A 19,140-nucleotide genomic window follows, 5' to 3' on the forward strand; every position below is an offset into this window, starting at 1 on the left:
GGGGCAAATGTGGCCCATCCACTGGGTGGACTGATATGCAAGAACTTTATTTTTGTGACTTGCTCTTAACAGAGTGTTGTTTTACTTGCTTATGCAGTATGCAGTTGCTAGAGGTGTGTGCTACAAGTATCAACTATATAATTTGGAAAATTTGTTTTTTCACTATATATTTGGACACTTCTTAAGATATTGTAATCAGATTTTGCGTGGTGGTTCCTGAGATCAAGGAGCAGGTTTTCTTTTATGTCTCGAAGTCAGCTGGCTGCCATTTTGGATTCAGATGGGAGACCTTCTCTTTGAAAACTGCACTAATTTAAAAACTACTGGCTCCTTAAAATTCCTGAACAAGGTCACGTAAGAGGCTTCTGTTCACTTACATTTTTGCAGATTGCAGTATTGGGCCAGCACAATAATCTGCCGCACGTTATTATAAAACAAGCAAGACAAGCAGGATGTTGCCCCTATGTTAGTGGCAGCCACCAGTTGGGGATTCTAGGTTGTGGTCAAGCCGCACATGATGTAAAAAACTTAAGCTAATAAGGGAAAATACTGTGCGTAACACAAAATTTTTGAGACAGGAAGCTGCATTGGACTTTAGCTTCCCATCATGATTTCCTGCAGCAAAATGGCCACTTGTAGACGAGACAAGCTGCCCTGCTGGATCAAGCCATTGGCCCATCTAGTCCAGCATCCTATTCCACCCTCCAGCCAGAGGCCTATGGGAAACCCACAGGTAAGACTTGAGTGCAACAACACTCCCCACTCCCCACATGTGATTCACAGCAGCAGGCATTCAAGGGCAGTGTATTGCCTAGTAGCCATTTCTGCACTGTCCTCTGTGCATGGCTGGTGCTGGCCCTACCATTAGGCGGGTTGAGACAGCTGCCACTGACAAAACGTAACCTGCACATGTAAAACTAGTGCATTTTGGTCAATGCATGAAGTTGCTCACCTTCGTATGTATTTATATCAAACAGCAGACACAACCCACCACGACTTGAAAGTGCTTATGCCCTTTTCATTCAGTGGGCTAGTATGAAAACTATGAAATAATTGATTAGTGACAAAATCATACCACAACATAAGCATGCAGCCCTTTATTTTTGCAAAGGTGTTTTTTTTTTTTTTTTTTTTTGCTTCTGTATTATAGAGTTGTACAAATAAGATATTTACAAAAAGAACCACTCGCCTTGCCACACAGATTGCTTTTTGTAACCCATCCCTGCCCACCCCACCCCTCTTGGCAACTCCCAATTGTCCCTCACTGACCTTTTCCCAAAGTGTACTTGAGAACCATGCATAAAATGGACCTTTGGTGTCGAAAACTACTCTTGTCTGTGCCCAGCCGCATACTGTACTTATATTTTATATTTATATATTTATATTTATATATTTATATTATAATATGTACAGAGGTTTTTCCATTATACAGAACAGTACAGAAGTATACACTTTTAAAAAATAATCCACATGGTAGTACTACATGATTTACCCAGGTCTCAGTAAAATGGAAAAATGAAGGAAGCAAAAGGGAATCAGCAAATGCCTAAATGTAAAAACAATTCTTTTCCTTGGCATCGCAAATTATTATTAAATATAATCTGAATGGCAGTGCAATAGGTAAAGTTGCCTCCTACCACGTCAGTCTCAGTCTTAACTCTTGTCGCTTGTGCAGAGGAAGGTGTTCAGCATAACTATCAAAATGTACGTTATAATAGTATCAAATGTTTTGGCAAAAAAGATTTCTGAAAGTAACCATGAAGGGTTTTTTTGTTTTTGTTTTTTGACAAAAATAGAAATCTGTAACAAATTTGGATAACACTAAAATAAAAGAAAAATATCTTAGTTTCAGTTTTATAATTTTGCATTATCACACGATATTTAGTTCTCATACTTAAAAATAGCTTTATACAAAATAACTCGCTTTAATACACTTTATTTTCATGCTCGATCCATTTCTGTGCACTCATACTTCTAGTTTCATTCATACTCCCATTGTCCTTTTTGTAACAGTTTCTGGCTGAAGGGAACCCAACCACCCCCACCCTTGCCCTCCCCCCTCTGGCATTTTGACAGCAGCGAATGCATACAAAACTACTTTTTGTCTCTCACTTGTAATACCCAGTATTTAGCACAAGTTTCACATTTCAGCCTGAAACTCTACAGTACGTGCTCCTCAGCTGCAATACCAGTGGGCAATGTCGACATCAGCAACTGAGAAGATTTTGTCTGCAACTTGCACTGGCCGGTATAGAGCTTTTAAGTTGATTCCTTGGTGACGGAGGAAGATTGGGCGGGTTTGCTGACACTTCCGTTCTGGGACTTGTAGCTGGTGAAGCTGGGTGTGTGGATCGAGCGGATGCTCTTCGACCCTTGACTCAGTGATGGGGGAGAGGAGGAGGAGGAGGAGGGAGAGGAGAAGGAGGACGAGGAAAAGGGAGCTGGAGGAAGAGGGGGTGGCCGGCCATTTTGAGTCTGTATTGAGAATGAAAGAGGATGGTGACCTTTACCTGTGTGAGCGGGACTCTGGAACTTCAAGGAGCCATTCGAGACAGAGGGGATTAGGGAAGCGGAATGAGGAGGGCGACCTGTTGGAGGACTGAGAGGGTTAGAAGAAGGGGCAGAGGCTTTAGTAGGGGGGCTCAGAAGGTTAGTGCTATCACCACTAGAAACAGAGCTACTTTTCCCAGAGGTGGAAGGAAAGGCTGGGATTTTTGAAGCAGACAGGTTAGGGGAAGTGGCCTTATAGTCCCCACCAGCTCTCTTAGCACTTCCATTAGCCTGTAAATAAATAAAGATGGTGGGAGACAATTTAAGTCAACATACACAATAAACAAAAAAAAAGGAGCTGTATGGGAAAATAGGCTTGCAGAAAGGAAGAATGGATATAGAGTCTCTGAAGCTGGCACTAAATCTTGCACCTATGGGCTGGACCTGGGAGGCCTCCCTCCCTCCTTCCTTCCCGCCACCCCTCCCTCAGCTACGGGACAGAAGATGGACAGAGTGGGGGAGAAGTTAACAGGAGAAGAGGGTGGGAAAAGGAGGGCGCCACAAAAACTGGGCTGTTCACCACATTGGCCATGCTTGTAGGGTTGTTAGGTGAGGGTGGAAACGTTTTGGTGGGTGGTTAATAGGCTCTCACTGCGGTCTGTTAAACAGGGAGTTAGTATTGATAGTGTCATCTGAAATGCTTCAAACGGCATCTGTTCCCGTCGCTGACATTTAGGAAACTGCAGCCGAGTACTGGAACAAAACTCAAAAAAGCAGGAGATGGTTTACTGCAGACATGCGCAAGCATGAGGGAGGGAGAGAGAGAGAGACAATGCTACCATTAAATATTTCCATGCCCCCCCCCAATTCCCTGGATTTCCAATTCCAGATTTCAGCGGGAAGACAAAAGTCCATTATTTGGTACCATCCAAGTCGGTCACTTGACTTACACATTTACCAAACACACACAATCCGCTTTCAAGTCCAACCCAAGCTTTGGGTTTAGGGTAAAACTACCTGTCTGTACTGGCGTTGATCCTGTAGCTTGTGCGGTTTGCTTGTTTTGTCTGCGTTGCTTTGCTGTCTACTTTTTGCGGCTGCAGGGATTGGCATCCTGCTGGTCTGTGAAGTGCTGGTTGAACCCTGTGAGGAAGGTTGGGGTGCCAAGGGGAAGGGGAGAGAGATAAGGGAAAGGTGGGGTGAGCATCAGTGCATGGGCAAGGTGGAGGCTCACGCACCATGGCCAAAGCTGCTTTGAGTGAGAAGGCAAAGCCCCCAAGACATGCACGGGAAGCACCAAAAGGATCCACACTACAAGGCACACCACTGGTGTTAATTCCAGGAATCAAAAATAGAGGTCAAAGGCTCAACTACAGATCAACCTACGTTTAACTGGCAGTCCCAGGTATTTTGATTCGCCCACAGCTGACCAAGCTTCCTTTGATTGCCCATCACCAATCAGCAGGAGAGATTTTTTTTTATTTTTAAATAAAACCACACACAAATCTATTAGCTGTTAGACACCTAATGGATGCACCAAACAAGCCACCCGAAAGGAAGCAAACCAGTCAGAAGACACCTCTTGCTTAATGGTGATTATTACGGCAGATTTTGTTTTAGAAAGCAGCTGGAGTTGTGATTTCTCATACTAAAGTACCTTACGTGAAGTGGACGGTATTGAGGAAGGGGGTTCAACATCAGCAATAGTCTCTTCCAGCGCTAGGGATTCTTTTGTTGAGAAAAAGCCCGGGACAGAAGTTCCCTCCGATCGGGCTGGAGCTTCAGAAACTGATTTTGGGCTCATCTCACTAATAGTGCTCTCCAGTTGCTTAATAGTCTGCTCCAGGCTGTCCAGAGTCCTGTACGTGTTCTTTCTAATTTCTTCAGTCCTAGAAGTCTGTACAGTTAGGTTTGGCTCCTCCTTCCCTGAAGCGTCATCGGGCCGACTGCTCGGGATTTCAAACCTTTTTGCCTCTTTGTGCTGTTTCACAGTGCCGTCTTCCTCCTCCTCTTCATACACAACCACTTGCAAAGTTTTCTTGCCGGTTTTAGTCCCTGTGCGGATTGCCTGCGTAAGAGCAGCCAGCTGCTTTTTAGGGAATTTAAACTTGAATTTCTTCTTTGTATCGGGAGTGTCCAGCTTTGACTCTGGATGTGGCGCATAAATGTAAGGAGGTTTCCTGAGATCCATCTCGTCTGTTTCCTGCCCTTCAAGGAGTTTGGCTTGAGTTGCTGAATTAGACAGATAGCGTTGTCTGAAGTCTTGCTCAAATCTGCCGCTTGTTGCGTCATCACCCCCATGACTCCTATGACTGTCTGCACTGGTAACTCCTATGTTACGGGCACCACGTGTCTCAGGTTCTTGGTCTTCTTCCTCCTCCTCCTCCTCTTCCTCTATCTTCTCTTCTGTCATCATTTTTTCCAGCTCCTCATCACATTCCTCAAATATCGTTGAAAGTCTTTTATAAGCTGATCGGATGTCCATCGGCTCATCAAAAATAATGATTACCGGTTTTTTGTCCAAGCAGACCACGGGCTCTTCACTTTCACGGTTCTCTAGCGTCCCTTGTTGGGATGTTGTTTCCTTTCTGGAATCAATGTTCACAGTCTGCACATCTTCTCCCTGCCTGTTGACTATATCGTGGACCTCTCCACTGGACAGAAACTGGACTGCTGTTTTGGTAATCATGAAAGCAATGTTCTCCGATGGTGGGCTTTCATCACTTGGAGAGCTAGTTGGCGACTCTACCTCATCCATACTATTTAAGGTAACATTTCTAGGTGCCTTATGCCTCAGCACAACTTGATTATAGGCCCCAGCAGACATTTCTTGTTCCTCTGGAGACTTAGGAGAAGCCTCCTGTGTGTATGAGTCTGTTTGACTGACAGGAGGTGCCCCTGCACCACTGAGAGGCTCATTCTGGGGCAAACCATGACCAGTCTCTCTAAGTGCAGCATTGGTTGACCTTTGTCTTCCAGTTTCAACTGCGGGACACTGTGCTTCTTCAGGCCCCGTCTTCCTTTCATTGTCTAACACAATGGAGCAGTTTGTTTTCAGCTTAAGAGAATTTGTTTGTGCATACTCCTTATTCTCCAAAAGCAAATCTTTGCTGAAGGCAGAGTTTTCAGCAATGCTGGGAGCATCCGAGACCATCTCTTCTGTCTGGTGCTTGGGATGGTCACTATCTTTTGTTGCCTCCCCATACACCTAGGGGGAAGAGTTGCATTACTTAGTTACTGAGGGATACAACTTTTTTTTTTTAAGGCTGGGACTATTTCCCCCCAATTATTTAGCACATCATCAGATAAAGTACAGATAATGTGAACGGGCCAGTTTCTACATCAATGCAGAGCCATTTCCATGGTCTTCAGTGGATTTTTGCACCTCTTCCAGGGGTTTACTCCAAATCTGGTAGAACTTTGTATTACACACAAAACTATGCAGGCAGACAACACGGGTTCTAGAATGAGTCCTTTAAGCAACCCCTCCATAGACTTTACATCCTGTACAACATTTGTGCCATCTTGATAATATTCCTCCCTTTCAACGATTGTTTTGTATGAAACAGAAATCTTTAATATAGGCTGTTGGACTAAACTTTGTTAGGAAACAATGACCACACCATTTGGACTGGAATGCTGACTGCTAACATTTAAGCCAGTTCTGCAAGCTGGCTAGCTCAGAAAGGCCTCTTCCTCTGGTATAACCATTACATTTGATTAGTGGGTGGGGTTTTTGGGCTGCATTCTCCAGTGAGCAACCTTTCAGGGGTCACATCTAAGTGGAAGGTGGGGCAACGGAAGTGACTCTCTTATCTTGGTGCAGTAGGTTATGGTCCAGCCACACAAAAGCCAGAGGTTTTTATGTGCACACTCATCCATGGGCATGGTTAGAGTTCAAGGACACATGTCAGCCAAGCAGAAGAACTGGAGGAGGCTGTGGAGCAGGGGCAACGAGGGTCATGGCCTAGGGAGAGCCCCATGGGCAAGGCAGAGAGGCCCAGCAAGGCATCCCTACGGTAAATAGCTTTTGGAGCTTGTTTATTTAGAAGAGCTACATTTTTCTTTGTAACCCAAGAGGCTCTCAAGAGTGGCTTGCAAAGAAGTCTTGCAAAACAATCGCATTCAAACCTGGTATTAGATTAGATGGTGGCAAGAATATTGCTGGTGGCGTTTCCTACCCCTCATCCTCAGTCTCTCCTGATGTTGACCTTAGTACTGAATGTCGCAACTGATATAAAAGTGGATTTTTATGTGCACAGTCAATACCTTATTTTATAGGAATGGAGAAAAGCAAGAGGTCAAAATACTGGGTGTGGTTGAAGAGGCAGCACCCTGGGAAAAGAAGCAGCACCTCCCACTGCGAGGTACAACGGTGTCTGTTTCTGCTGAAAATGGATTAAGAAGGTCTGCTGACACAGCCTATGCATTTTGGCAGCAGAAACTGCTGCAAGGGCTCTTTCCCCCTGCACAACCCCCCCCCTCGGCTAGCTCCAGCATCTACTTGCAACACTACAACGGTCCTCAGTACTCGTGTGTATTGAGGTGCATTTATGACTCCTGGTTTGCAAAAACGGCTCCAAAAGTGACTGGCTGCGGGGGAGAACGGGACATCTTGCATTTCAAATGCATTCTTGCTAGTTCAGTAAAAAGGTGCTCCCAACTTGTTACTGTGACCAGCAGGGCTACAAAAGGATGTGCAACGATGAGATTTAGAGTCAAAAGAGTAAGCCTGGAAACAGCTGCTTCCATTGGTAGACTACAGTTTTAGTCTATTCGTAACAGAAACAACTTCAAGCAAAATTGTTGCTGGACCACAACGAAAAAGGTATAGTCACATAATTTGAGAATATAGGATTGTCCATCCACATGAGATAACAATCACAGTCCATTGGCAGGATCTGCTGCAGGTTTTGGAGTGCTCTTGGGCAAGGCAGCCTCCAGGCTCTGCCCCCCAATAAGTAAGTGTAGCAGATCCGTGGGGCTCTCTTCAGGAGGCCCCCAGCAAATGCTCAACCTTGCTGGGCCTCCATGTCCCAGCCATGTCCATTGATACACCAACTGTATCAATCTCCAGAATCAGAATTACTATGCTGTCACACTAAAGCCATCACAAGGGCAGGTTAACTACTTGTTTTTCAACACGGGTGCGTTGATTTTAAAAACATAGCACAGTACAAGAGTCTGGAAGACAACTATCATTGTACAAGAGGCAACTTAAAACTTGCTCCCACCCCATGCATATGTAGTTTGTTAGCACGTCAAGGAAACCATAACCCCTCCTAAGGATCCAGGAGAAAAGATGAAAAAGGTTTCATGCAAACCAAGCAGAAGTCAAAAAGAGCCAAAGATGTAGGTGGCATTACATGGACAATTGGCATGAAGTGTTTCATGTGTTGTCGGAAATATTCTGGCTTCTAGGGTCAAAAGGCTATTCAGTATTATTATTTAAAGCTAGTTCAGGGCACATGAGAGAGATGGCTCACTGCGTGTTTCATCTCGCCAGTTGCAGGAAATTGGGAAGCCAACATCGAATGCTGCCTTGAGTATGCCAAGTTAGAGGTGTTGAGTATACATATTACAAAGCTGCCCTCCAGCATAGCTCAGTCAGTAGAGCATGAGACTCTTAATCTCAGGGTTGAGGGTTCAAACTACGCTATGGGCAAAGATTTCCTGCTATAGCAAGGGCTTGACCCTCGTCGGCCTTTCCAGCTCCACAAGTCTATGATTGTATGAGTACCTCCTTATCTATAGTCTGGTCTATAGTATAGTCATACTATTATGGTTTCCCCCCCCAGTTTGGCACCTTCTCCCTGCCTGAGATATTCTATGGTCTGGATTGTGTTTATATTTGCTAGGGAAGGAAAAGATAGTCTTGTTCCCTGGAACAGGGAGTTGAACAGATGGAGTTACATTTTTCTTCAGGTGCAGCATCTTAAGTCCACCTGATTCTACTTCAGTTATAGCCCATCTCAGGATTCCTAAGCATGTATTAATACCACCCCAAAAGTCCCCTAACCATGAATGCAAAAATTAGAAAGGAATCTGCTTTGTGTAACAGTTTGCCTGGAGCTTTAGAGCTATTGCATTGAAAGCAATATTGAAACGTGCAATTGCTTTCCCCAGTTGGTGTTTTCATAAGCATTCTAGCTACTGCTCCTCTTATTATAAAGCAAACTTTCAAAGCAATACTGTGTTTACTCAGGAATTGTCCCACTGTGGTCAATGCAGCTTACTCTCCGGTAAGTGTACGTAGGATTGCAGTTTTTCACTGGCCTGCAGCAAAATGGACACTACTTTATTTCAATTTTCTTTGCTTAGTATTCTCAGAGCCAAAATCAAACACTGCATCTTACTGACACTCAGATTACTACAGTAGAACCTTGAGTTGTGGACGTGATCCGTCCTGGAGGCACACCCACAACTCAAAGCGTTCACATCCAGAAGCGCCGCGTCTGTGCATGCGCGGGACGTGATTTAGCAGCGAAACCCGGAAGTAACCATTCCAGTACTTCCGGGCTTGCCGCGGGGCACAACTTGAAAAGATGTAACCTGAAGCGGACGCAACATGAGGTATGACTGTATGTTTAAACACTGTATCCTTTCTTTGGTCTCAAGAAAAGAACCTTAGGTGACGTCTGGGTTGGAATTGTTAAAATTTATTTCAGATTTACATTGGAATTTTGATAGAACAGTTGGTTTGTTTTGGGGACTGATAATCTGTTTTCTATTCTGCCACAGATTTGTTAGCCACCTTGAGTTCCCCCAGAAAATTAGGTGTGATAGAAAATTTAAAAATAAAAATGCCTAAGCTTAGATCTTAAGAGCATTTGTACCCCACTGTACAACAGAGGTAATCCTAAGATTTGTGTTGAGTCACTTAAACATTTTGTCATTCGCCACATATTAATTCTGTTTTCCTAAAGGCTAGTAGCATCTTGAGAATCTTGGTGCTAAGACGGGTCACAAATCTAGATACATGAAAACACAGCCAACACAGCACAAAGAGAGAGAAAGAGAGAGAGTAAACAATGCACAAGGCACAGGGTTAGTTTGGAAGCAAGGGAAGAAGGTGAGGCCAAGAGGATGTGGCAGAACTCAAATGCCACTGTTACCTTCTTCTCCTTGGGATGTATTAAGGCCACAGGCCTCGCATCTTTTGTGTGAGTGTCATTTCTGGACTGTTCAACATGGCTGTTTGAGTTTACATCCATGTAAGAGCACTTCTGGAAAGCCTAGAGAGTTAAAACATGGCATGTTATCGGAAGAACTTTTCCAATCAAGAGCCAAGTCACTTCCTTGAGCCATTCCAGTCAAGAGTTTGCTTGCTTACTTTTTTCCTCTGAGCTTCTTCAGGACCAATTCTGATCAAACAAGGCCATATCAACAACAGGGGCTCAGAAATTATGCCTAGGCTGAAAAGCTAAGGGTTAGTTCCTACTGGCCAGCTGTGAAACCCTGTCTCAAAATGATAGCACAGCAATACTATATGAACTGGCTGATAAAACTACATGCCTCATGTCATGTGGGTTTATTTAAAACAAACCTTTAACCTGACAGTCATGCCACAGCTATTGTTACCCGGAGATCTTTATGTGGCATACAAAGTTATAAATTCAATAATGGTTTCTCTCTCTTCCAGTCCACACTAATTGTTCAAAATGTTACAGGCTGCAAAAAAGTTACTGAAAGAGAATCAAGCTCCACACTCCACTCCCCCAGCCTTGTTTTAGAGCTGGAATCTACAGCTGCTAGTTCTTTATAACAAGAATTCTACATCTTTTGAGTAAGAGCAAGTTGTGACCAATGGTAAAAAATAAAAGCGTCCCAGAACGTTATTACCTCATCATCACCGCATTAGTTCACCACAGCAAGGAGCGCCTGCCATCATAGTGAGCCCCATGAGAAGATTTGTTGAAGCTTGATAACCATCTATGTGTTCACCTCCTTATTGGAATCACTGACAGATGTGAGAGCCAGTGGAGATACTATTTTAATATAACGAATAGTTTTGTCTTCCACAGACTCTGGCACAAAGAGTGCCCCCAAAGTGCACGTCAAATATGCAGTCAATACCAATCGCATAGTAAGCAACACAATCTAGCCCAAGTCAGTCACAGCTCTCAAGAGCAACAGAACAGGACTTGATTGTGACTGACAGTTGTTAGATTGCGCCCCTAGACTTCAGCAATGTCACAGAAAAACCATTCCTATGTTACAATGAACGACCGGGCTAGATAATCCTTAGGCAAGTTCTGAATACTTTCTTGCTGACAATAGGATCTGGAGTTCAAACCACTGGAATCGAACTCTGATCTTTGGCCTGTTTATGGCCACGAATATTCAAATCCTCCTTCAGATCCAGTTTTTCCTGACCTGAACCAAGTTGTACCTGTATATGAAATGGATGTGTGCACCAGAAAGGCACAGAAATAAACTTTCCCCCTCTTATCCCATTTACTTACACCTGAGACCATATCTTGATATAGGCTGCAGCAATGAACGGCAATATGTATTTCCTGAAGGAGCTCCCTTGCCCATTCACTTAAGTGGGACTTAATTCCCTTGGAATTGTGCTCTGGGTCCAAAGACCAGAAGCGAATGCTATCCAAGGTACATATCTCGGCAGGTCCAGCCTCATCATACCTGTAATTCTGCCATTATTCTGTCTCCGTCCTCCTCCTCCTCCTCCTTTGCAGGTGGAATTGTGCCCATAGCCAGGGGTTGAGGAGAGGCATGGTCTTCCTTAGGGACTTTTGGCTGTGCTCCTTGAGCAGCATCTTCACTGCTTTCCTAAGTAGTATAACAATTAAAAAAACTAATATTTAAGTAATTCGACCATTAACATGACACCAACAAAATGAAATGCTCCCCTCTATTGCATTTTCTTTAGTTTTCTGGGGGGAAAGCATCATCCCATCCCATCCTCCAGAAGAAATTCAACGCCAATTATCACATTTAGATTTGGCAGCCTAAGACCGTGCCACGCTATGTGAAGGAAAGATTTTAATGTATCTCCTTGGGCAGCTGGGGGAGATAATGAAACAGACAGAGAAAAGCTCACTAGAAGGGTTTCTATGGACCTGTTCTCATCGATTTTGTCAATCTATGTTAAATATTTGGCTTCTTCAAGATTATTTTCAAATTCTTGAACATGCATAGAATGAACGCAGCTTCTAATCTGCCTCACGTTATTATAAATAAGAATACAGGGAGGATGATTCCCATGAAGGCAGGGCTGGGCAGAGCCTACTGTATGAAATGCATTCCCTGACAGACTTCCTTAGATGCCCGTTTGAGCCACAAACCTCCACCCGCCCACCCCACCCCATTGGCAACTTAAGTAAGAAGGACATTGTCTTGCCCAGAAGCTTTTCCTGTTCTGGGTATCTAATTTTGCTTCAGTTGCCTCAATCACCAAACCTTGACCAAAGTGCTGTCTTTCCTGGCCACGTAACTGACTTCTCCCAGTTTTGTGCTTAGTCCAGATCCTATCAGATAACTGCGACGTGGAGGCGGAGGAGGTGGAGACTTCACTGGCTTTTCGGTCTCCTGCTCTGGGTTAGGAGCCTCTTCTGAAAATTCAAGGTGCAGTGGTTTTAAAAACATGGCCTACCACCCTAAAGTTAACCAACATGGTATTTCACTTATGTTTGATGGGAGAGAGTTAACGTGCTGCTCAAGTTTCCAGTTAAGCATGTGTTTGTAATGCGCAGCGTAGAAACCCTGTTGAACAGAACATTGATCAATGGGGCCTGAAAGTGCCAGATCCTTGGTTGCACTGTGCCCAAAATTGCTTTGTAAGGTATTGCTTTATAGCAGGCAAGTCCAATAGGTAGATCTACTGTGGTAGATCACTGGCTCCCCCCAAAGAAGTTTTGCTCCCCTAAAAAAGGACCTGAACCCAAAAAAACAGGGCTTTCCTTTCAAAAAAAGCAAAAAAGCTCAACAACTTAGACCTGAACCCCCCAAAAGGGGGTAGATCACTGCCCATTCTTAACTCTGTGAGTAGATCGCAGCCTCTTGGGGGTTGGCCACCCCTGCTTGCAGGGTAGAGGCTGCTTATAAGGACACAGGAAGGAATGAGTTGGGCCATTGGGTCCATCTAGCTCATTATCAACTACACTGGCAGGCAGAGACACTCCAGAGTTCCATGCAGATCCTCTTTCCCAATCCTACCTGAAGATGCCAGGAGCTTTTCTGCATGCAGGTGCCCTACCACTGAGTTATGCACCTTCCACTTATCAGCAAGTAGGGCCTACCATTCCCACCAATATGTTTTCTCTAAGACTTGGAGCTCGGAATTCAATAGTTACTGTTTTCTTTCACATTTAAAAGGGAGTCCAACATCGAAGCTCCACCCATCTATCTTATTGTGATGCACTAAGCCTTACCAGAGACTTCTATCTTTTCTGCTGCGTCAGCTTTCAGCGGGCCTGTGGCTTGTGGAGGCATCTCAAGGTTTGGGATTGATTTCATGATATTGGCTTGTGCTTCTTCGAGGAGTTTTTCAAATTCTTTTCCGTTGTAGTGATCGAGGTTCTGCCTTTTCTCTTCCCATTTCTTCTCTGCTTTCTAAGAAGAAATACACACAGAGAGAGAGGGGAATGTTTTGAAATCAGTTTGGGCTTCACTCTGTATCTAAAATTTTTATTTATAAACTTTTAGATGAATCAGATACGCAGAGGTGCTCCGAGTTCTGCCAGCCATCTTCGCAAAATGACATTTATTAATGTCATGCCAAGTTTGGCACTCGAGAAACAGGACACCTATAGCATCCAAAAAGACAGCCCAGAGTTCTTCTGCCTCGTTCTTAGATGGCCAACAGCACCCGAAACCCTCCCTACCATAACATGCACCATGTGTACCTCAATTGACAGAGCTCTGTTCCTGGTACTGACGCTGTGAAGTTCCTCGATAAAAAGGCTTTGCATGGTGGAGCCATTAACTTGGGGCGACTGAGGTGCCTGCGTTTGCTGGGTGGTCGCTGTCACTGCGGCTGCGGCTGCAGCAGACTCTGGCATGGCAGGCATCAGGTGGCATGATGCGGATGAACCTGCCGAGGGGCTGTTTGCCACGGGAGAATTTGGGGCATTGCTGACCAGTGTTGTTGAATGCTGAGACTGATGCATGACCACTGGGGAGCTTTGTGCATGGTGGACGGTCATGCTTGAGACAGGGATCACCTCTGACCTGACAGACAGTTCGGCTGAGGGGTCGCCAACCTTTTGCTTTGGGGAAGCGGGGCTCTTTGCAGCCTCGTCCTGTTTTTTCAGAACTTCTGCCGCCGTCGCTTTCTCCGTGGCATTGTACTGGGCGGCCTGTGAGGGATCCACACCTTTCAGCAGCCCATCGGTAACATGCCTACAGGAGGAAGACAGTCACACGGTGAAGTATATATATAGTTAGCGCTGTCTTGTTTCTCTATTGAAGAAAGGGCTCCCTCTAGTGATTTTCTGTATGAAAGTGACACTGCTTTTATAATAGGGGTGGAGAATCTCATTCTTCAGGCTCTAATGCGGCCTTCTGTCTGGCCTTCAGAACTCTCCCCAGTCTATACCCCTCACTAGTCCAGCCTTGCACACATTTTTGCCTACCTGAGAAGTAGGCTTGAACTCTGATGATGTCTTGCTTTTCTGGCTAGAGAGCAGCATGTTAAGTGTGTGCAGAATCAAACCTACTGTAAAGGTAAAGGGACCCCTGACTGTTAAGCCAAGTCTCGGACGACTCTGGGGTTGTGGCGCTCATCTCGCTTTACTGGCCGAGGGAGCTGCCATTTGTCTGCATACAGCTTCTGGGTCATGTGGCCAGCATGACAAGCCACGGCGTTTACCTTCCCGCTGGAACAGTACCTATTTATCTTACTTGCACTTTGAGGTGCTTTCGAACTGCTAGGTTGGCAGGAGCAGGGACTGAGCAACAGGAGCTCACCCCGTCGCAGGGATTCGAACCGCCGACCTTCTGATTGGCAAGCCCTAGGCTCTGTGGTTTAGACCACAACGCCAAAAGTAAAATTCACATTTGGCGCCATGCTTGTTTATATCTCTAGCACTGCTCACCACTGGCAGGAAGCTCTCAGAAGTTGTCAAATAAGGAATACAGCCACCGGACTGAAAAGGATTTCTCATTGTTGTGTTGATGAGGCATTAAAGCTAAGCATAATATATCCCTTATCACACATGGGAGCCAGCTGTGTGAAAACTAGCAGGGCTGCTTGAGCTGTGGGGCAGGCAGATAATTTTTAGACTCTGGACTTAACTATCTTCTAGGGCTAATTCTTCAAATGTGGCAATGCAAGACTGCTGTATTTGTTGGGCCCCGGGAGTGAGGCCCTAGACTTCTGCCACGAAGTCCAGTCCTGATGGCACCTCCACCACTGAGCACTCTTATTGGTCCACAGGCACCTGCTGTGTAGGTTGGTGCCAAACCCTGACATCAGGCCCATCTCACACACCTACAGTGCAAGAAGCCTAACCATATCTACTCAGAAGTGAGTCCTATTGAATTTGATGGGAACTACTAGGGTAAGGAGGACTGGGAGGCTGAGAATCTTCATCTGAATTCTTTGGGCTGTAGAACAAAAAGGAAGAAGGATAAGAGAAAACCCTGTCCTTTTCTGATTGATTGATTGATTGATTGATTGACTGACTAACTCACTCACTCACTCACTCACACCGTTCTATTCCATTCATGAATCACTTCCTGTGAAACATGAAAACATAAACAATAGAAACATAGGTATATAAAACAATTATATAATTTGCAATGGCATCAGGCCAATGACCTGTCCAGAATAATGTAAAAAAAAGAAGAAATAAATAAACAGAAGCATAAAACATATCACCTCCGGAGGGTGGTGAGGATATCGGTCATGCTGCGAACTCTCTTCAGTAGAATGTCTAGTTTATGAGGTTCCTCCTTTAAAAACCTCACAGCTTCCACCTCGATGCGGAGAATGGCCCGCATTTTATTCTGCAGTGTTGGAAATTCACCTGCAAAACAAGAGTCATAAAGCATTTTTAAGACAGAGAGGAAGACCAGCATTGGCCTCATTATCACCCCCCCACACACACCCCAAAATAAAAATTGGGGGAGGCAGAGGTGGAGAAAATCTCCAAATGGACTATATAAGCGACCCCGAGATCTACGGATGAAGAGTAGTTTTACAAATTTAATAAATAAAATAATAAAGCAAGGAAGTCACCTTTGAGGGTGGCGACAGCCTCTCCAACCTGCCGTAGAAGAAAAGCCCCATCTTCAACATCTTTCAGTGTAACAGTTCTATTGGCTGTAAGAGATTCCTTCTTCAGATCTTCAACAAAACTTTCCAGCTCACTGGAAAAGCGAGAACAAGAGTTGAACCCTGACTTTGTTTGTGGACAGGCAATGCTAGGGACAAAATCCATTCTCAGCACCTGGGATACTGTCCTAATTTTTGTATACTGTATTGGCCCAAATATAAGCCGCACCTGCAAATAAGCCACACCTTTAAAATTCAGGGGGGGGGGGAGAGAAAAAAAGACAATACCCGAATATAAGCTGCTTCCTTAAAATTAGGTTACAGGTTGAAAATTGCCACGGTTAGTAGAATTGTAACTCCGAGCCAATTTAAGGCTTTGATCTTTCAAGCCTGCAAAAGTTACTGTACAATTGCTAAAATCACAAATCTCTATACAATTGTTACAATTCTGCAGGCACTCACACCCGTAAATGGCAAATGAACAATCTCAAGCTTGCAAATCGGCAAGAAAACATTTTTTGGTTCTGTTTTACCGTATGTCTGTTTCAGCAGCGATATCCTAAAAGCCAACTTTTGTACGGTTGCGAATTTAAGCAGCACTTTAACTTTTTACGGTCAGAATATGGGAAGAAACTAGAGCTTATACAGTGGTAACTTGGGTTACATACACTTCAGGTTACATATGCTTCAGGTTACACACTCCGCTAACCCAGAAATAGTGCTTCAGGTTAAGAACTTTGCTTCGGGATAAGAACAGAAATCATGCTCCGGCGGCGCGGCAGGCCCCATTAGCTAAAGTGGTGCTTCAGGTTAAGAACAGTTTCAGGTTAAGAATGGACCTCCAGAACGAATTAAGTACTTAACCTGAGATACCACTGTATTCAGGCCAATACGCTATGTGGCAGCAGTGAAACTCTTTACATTAATAATGATGGAGTTCATAGGGCTGATGTGAATATACAATTGCAAATCTCTGCTAAAGTACATTTTCTAAAAACAATAAATCACATTTCTTTTATTAACATATATGAAACATACCAAATGAGACAGCCCAAAGCCCCCAAAATATATATGGGCTATTCTTCCTGCTTTGTGCTATTTTTGCTTTGTGTTCTGATTAAGTCTTTGACAGTATAAACAATTCCGATAATGAATATATCTATGTGATTTATATTCCACAGTGCAGTTGTAAACACATATTTGCTCAGAACTAAGCCCCACTATACTCAATGGGATTGACTCCAAGGCAGGATTGCAGCATATGATTATTTTCCTCAAGATTCTCCAGCTGTGTGAATAGACTACAGTGTGTTAAATCTATATTATCACTAAAGCTGTAGGGCTTTTAGAGGCAGAAATATGTATTTTAAACTACTCATAAACTACATAATAAATGGTCAGAGCAGCCCATTGGCTTTCAGAGCATTGCCTGCTAAAGACGATTTTCTATAATCAACAATTAAAACAGAAATGTTGTAGTAAAATGGCCAAGGCTGCAATCCTGTACACCAGCCTTTGACAACCTGGTGCCTTCTAGATGCCGTTGGACTACAACTCCCATCAGCCCCAGCCAGCATGAGCAATGGGGAAGGACGATGGCAGCAACATCTGGAGGGGTACCAGGTTGGAAAGGGCTGCTGTCACACTCACCAGGGAACTCAGAGGGATTAACTTCAGAGGAGGCATGCATAGGATTGTGCTGTAAATAATTCCTCTTGACGCAAGTGAACAGAACTGTTATGAGGAACAGGAACAGCATGTTTAAGAAAAGTATGTCAAAAGATGACAGATTTGCTCAATGCACCTGTCTGGGCTACAGGGAAATTCATTTATCAGCAATTCTAGCTAAAACTGGATGTGAGGATTCATTAATATATTAGCTAAAAATAAGAGAATTTTATTCACATCCATGGAAGCTGCTACAGGCAGCTAACCACTGCAAATAAGATACTCATGTGTCACTTAGCAGTGTAGCATAGGATTAGGCTCCATGATGCAAGAAACTGAAATGTGCAAAATTTGTAATCACAAGTAAGGGGAACTTGCAATCTTTTCAGAGTCCCCACTTAAACATGCTGAACAAAACATGACACCCCAAAAAACCACAATGGAAATCTTCAGAAATGTAACATCTGCCCCAGTACAATTCTAAACTACGGAATTACAGTTGTACCTTGGAAGTCGAACAGAATCCATTCCGGAAGTCCATTCAACTTCCAAAATGTTCGAAAACCAAAGTGCGGCTTCTGATTGGCTGCAGAAAGCTCCTGCAGCCAATCAGAAGCTGCTGAAGCTGCATCGGATATTCGCAAACCAGAACACTCACTTCCGGGTGAGTAGTGTTCAGGAGGCAAAACATTCAAGAACTAAGTTGTTCAAAAACCAATGTACGACTGTACAGGCTAAGAACATCCGGTGAAGAAAATACATCAAATCTGAAAGCAATTTGAATGTTTCAAAAATCTGATTTGTTGCCTTTTTTTCGATTGAAATGAAGAGGGTGTGTGTGTGTGTGTGTGTGTGTGTGTATGTGTGTATTCCAGCATCCACAGAAACCTAGCAGCCGATCTGCCTGGTCACTAGAATGTGGGTAAGAAAAACAACCAACCACCAAAAGGAAACAAGGATCTTTAAAATGTCTCAAAAACAGTCACTAGGGGGCAGCAAGTGAGCAGTACTTGCCAATGTCCCAGGGAAAGAAATTCAGTGCAATGTATACGCTTCCTTTGCAGGGCAGAACTACACATTACACATGTCAGCTCAATTAATGCCGAACAGCTATTTATCAGAGAGAAAAAGCAGGTTTGGGAAAGGAATTTGGAGCAGAGAAGCAGCAGCGCCTGTGTTTCTCCTGCTTCAGCTTCTCTCTGCTGCATTTTCCTTCCTTCAAAGGGTTGCAAATGATCTGAAGGCACCCAAAGCCACCACCTTCCTGAAGATAAGCAGGTCTGAGGCTTGCCGGTGCCTGAATGGGAATCACTGGTATCTTACCTTAGGGTTTCTTTTATGTAAAAGAGAGACAGACAGACAGACAGACAGACAGACAGACAGACAGACAAGGAATACATCTTTCCAACTCTCTCTGCACAAATCTATCCGTCTGTGTTGCAACTGTAAGTTGATCAAGCTGCAAAACTACTTTAGGGATGGGAGAGAAGGAGAGGTCACCTACCAGCTCATGAGCACCCTGCACAGCCAGCTGTTGCGGCAAATTCACAGGACTTTGAGGACTCTCTGAGAGGAATAGGCATGTTGGCCAAGAAAATGATGAGTGATGCTTTGCCACTCAAATAATGTGTGCTTGTATTGCCGCCTAAGCTGATTTAATCCTATCAGAAGTCAAAGGAGCGTAATCAGCTTAAATACAAGCATTTCGGTTTAATTTCAGTGATTCGTTTGAGATACGCACG

The 19,140-nt window shown here is 44.1% G+C and overlaps 1 protein-coding gene across 23 annotated transcripts in view; it reads right to left on the reverse strand.

Moving 5' to 3' along the window:
• Positions 1–1,082: 1,082 nt before the first annotated feature.
• The window catches only part of KIAA1217, a 369,002-nt gene continuing 350,944 nt past the window's right edge, over positions 1,083–19,140 (reverse strand). For 17 of the 23 annotated variants that reach the window (XM_079947806.1, XM_079947815.1, XM_079947822.1 and 14 more), the window contains 10 exons: positions 15,695–15,825; positions 15,335–15,482; positions 13,359–13,854; positions 12,885–13,065; positions 11,914–12,065; positions 11,137–11,283; positions 9,606–9,725; positions 4,148–5,698; positions 3,508–3,633; positions 1,083–2,781 (listed from right to left, as the gene is read on the reverse strand). In XM_079947806.1, the coding sequence (XP_079803932.1) occupies positions 2,260–2,781; positions 3,508–3,633; positions 4,148–5,698; positions 9,606–9,725; positions 11,137–11,283; positions 11,914–12,065; positions 12,885–13,065; positions 13,359–13,854; positions 15,335–15,482; positions 15,695–15,825 (3,574 nt within the window). In that variant the 3' untranslated portion in view covers positions 1,083–2,259. Of the gene's footprint in view, positions 2,782–3,380; positions 3,634–4,147; positions 5,699–9,605; positions 9,726–11,136; positions 11,284–11,913; positions 12,066–12,884; positions 13,066–13,358; positions 13,855–15,334; positions 15,483–15,694; positions 15,826–19,140 lie in introns of those variants that run through there. The other 6 variants (XM_079947826.1, XM_079947825.1, XR_013832189.1 and 3 more) reach the window with 6 other exon arrangements.

Source organism: Podarcis cretensis (assembly GCF_951804945.1).
Source record: "Podarcis cretensis genome assembly, chromosome: 12".
Classification (NCBI taxonomy): domain Eukaryota; kingdom Metazoa; phylum Chordata; class Lepidosauria; order Squamata; family Lacertidae; genus Podarcis; species Podarcis cretensis.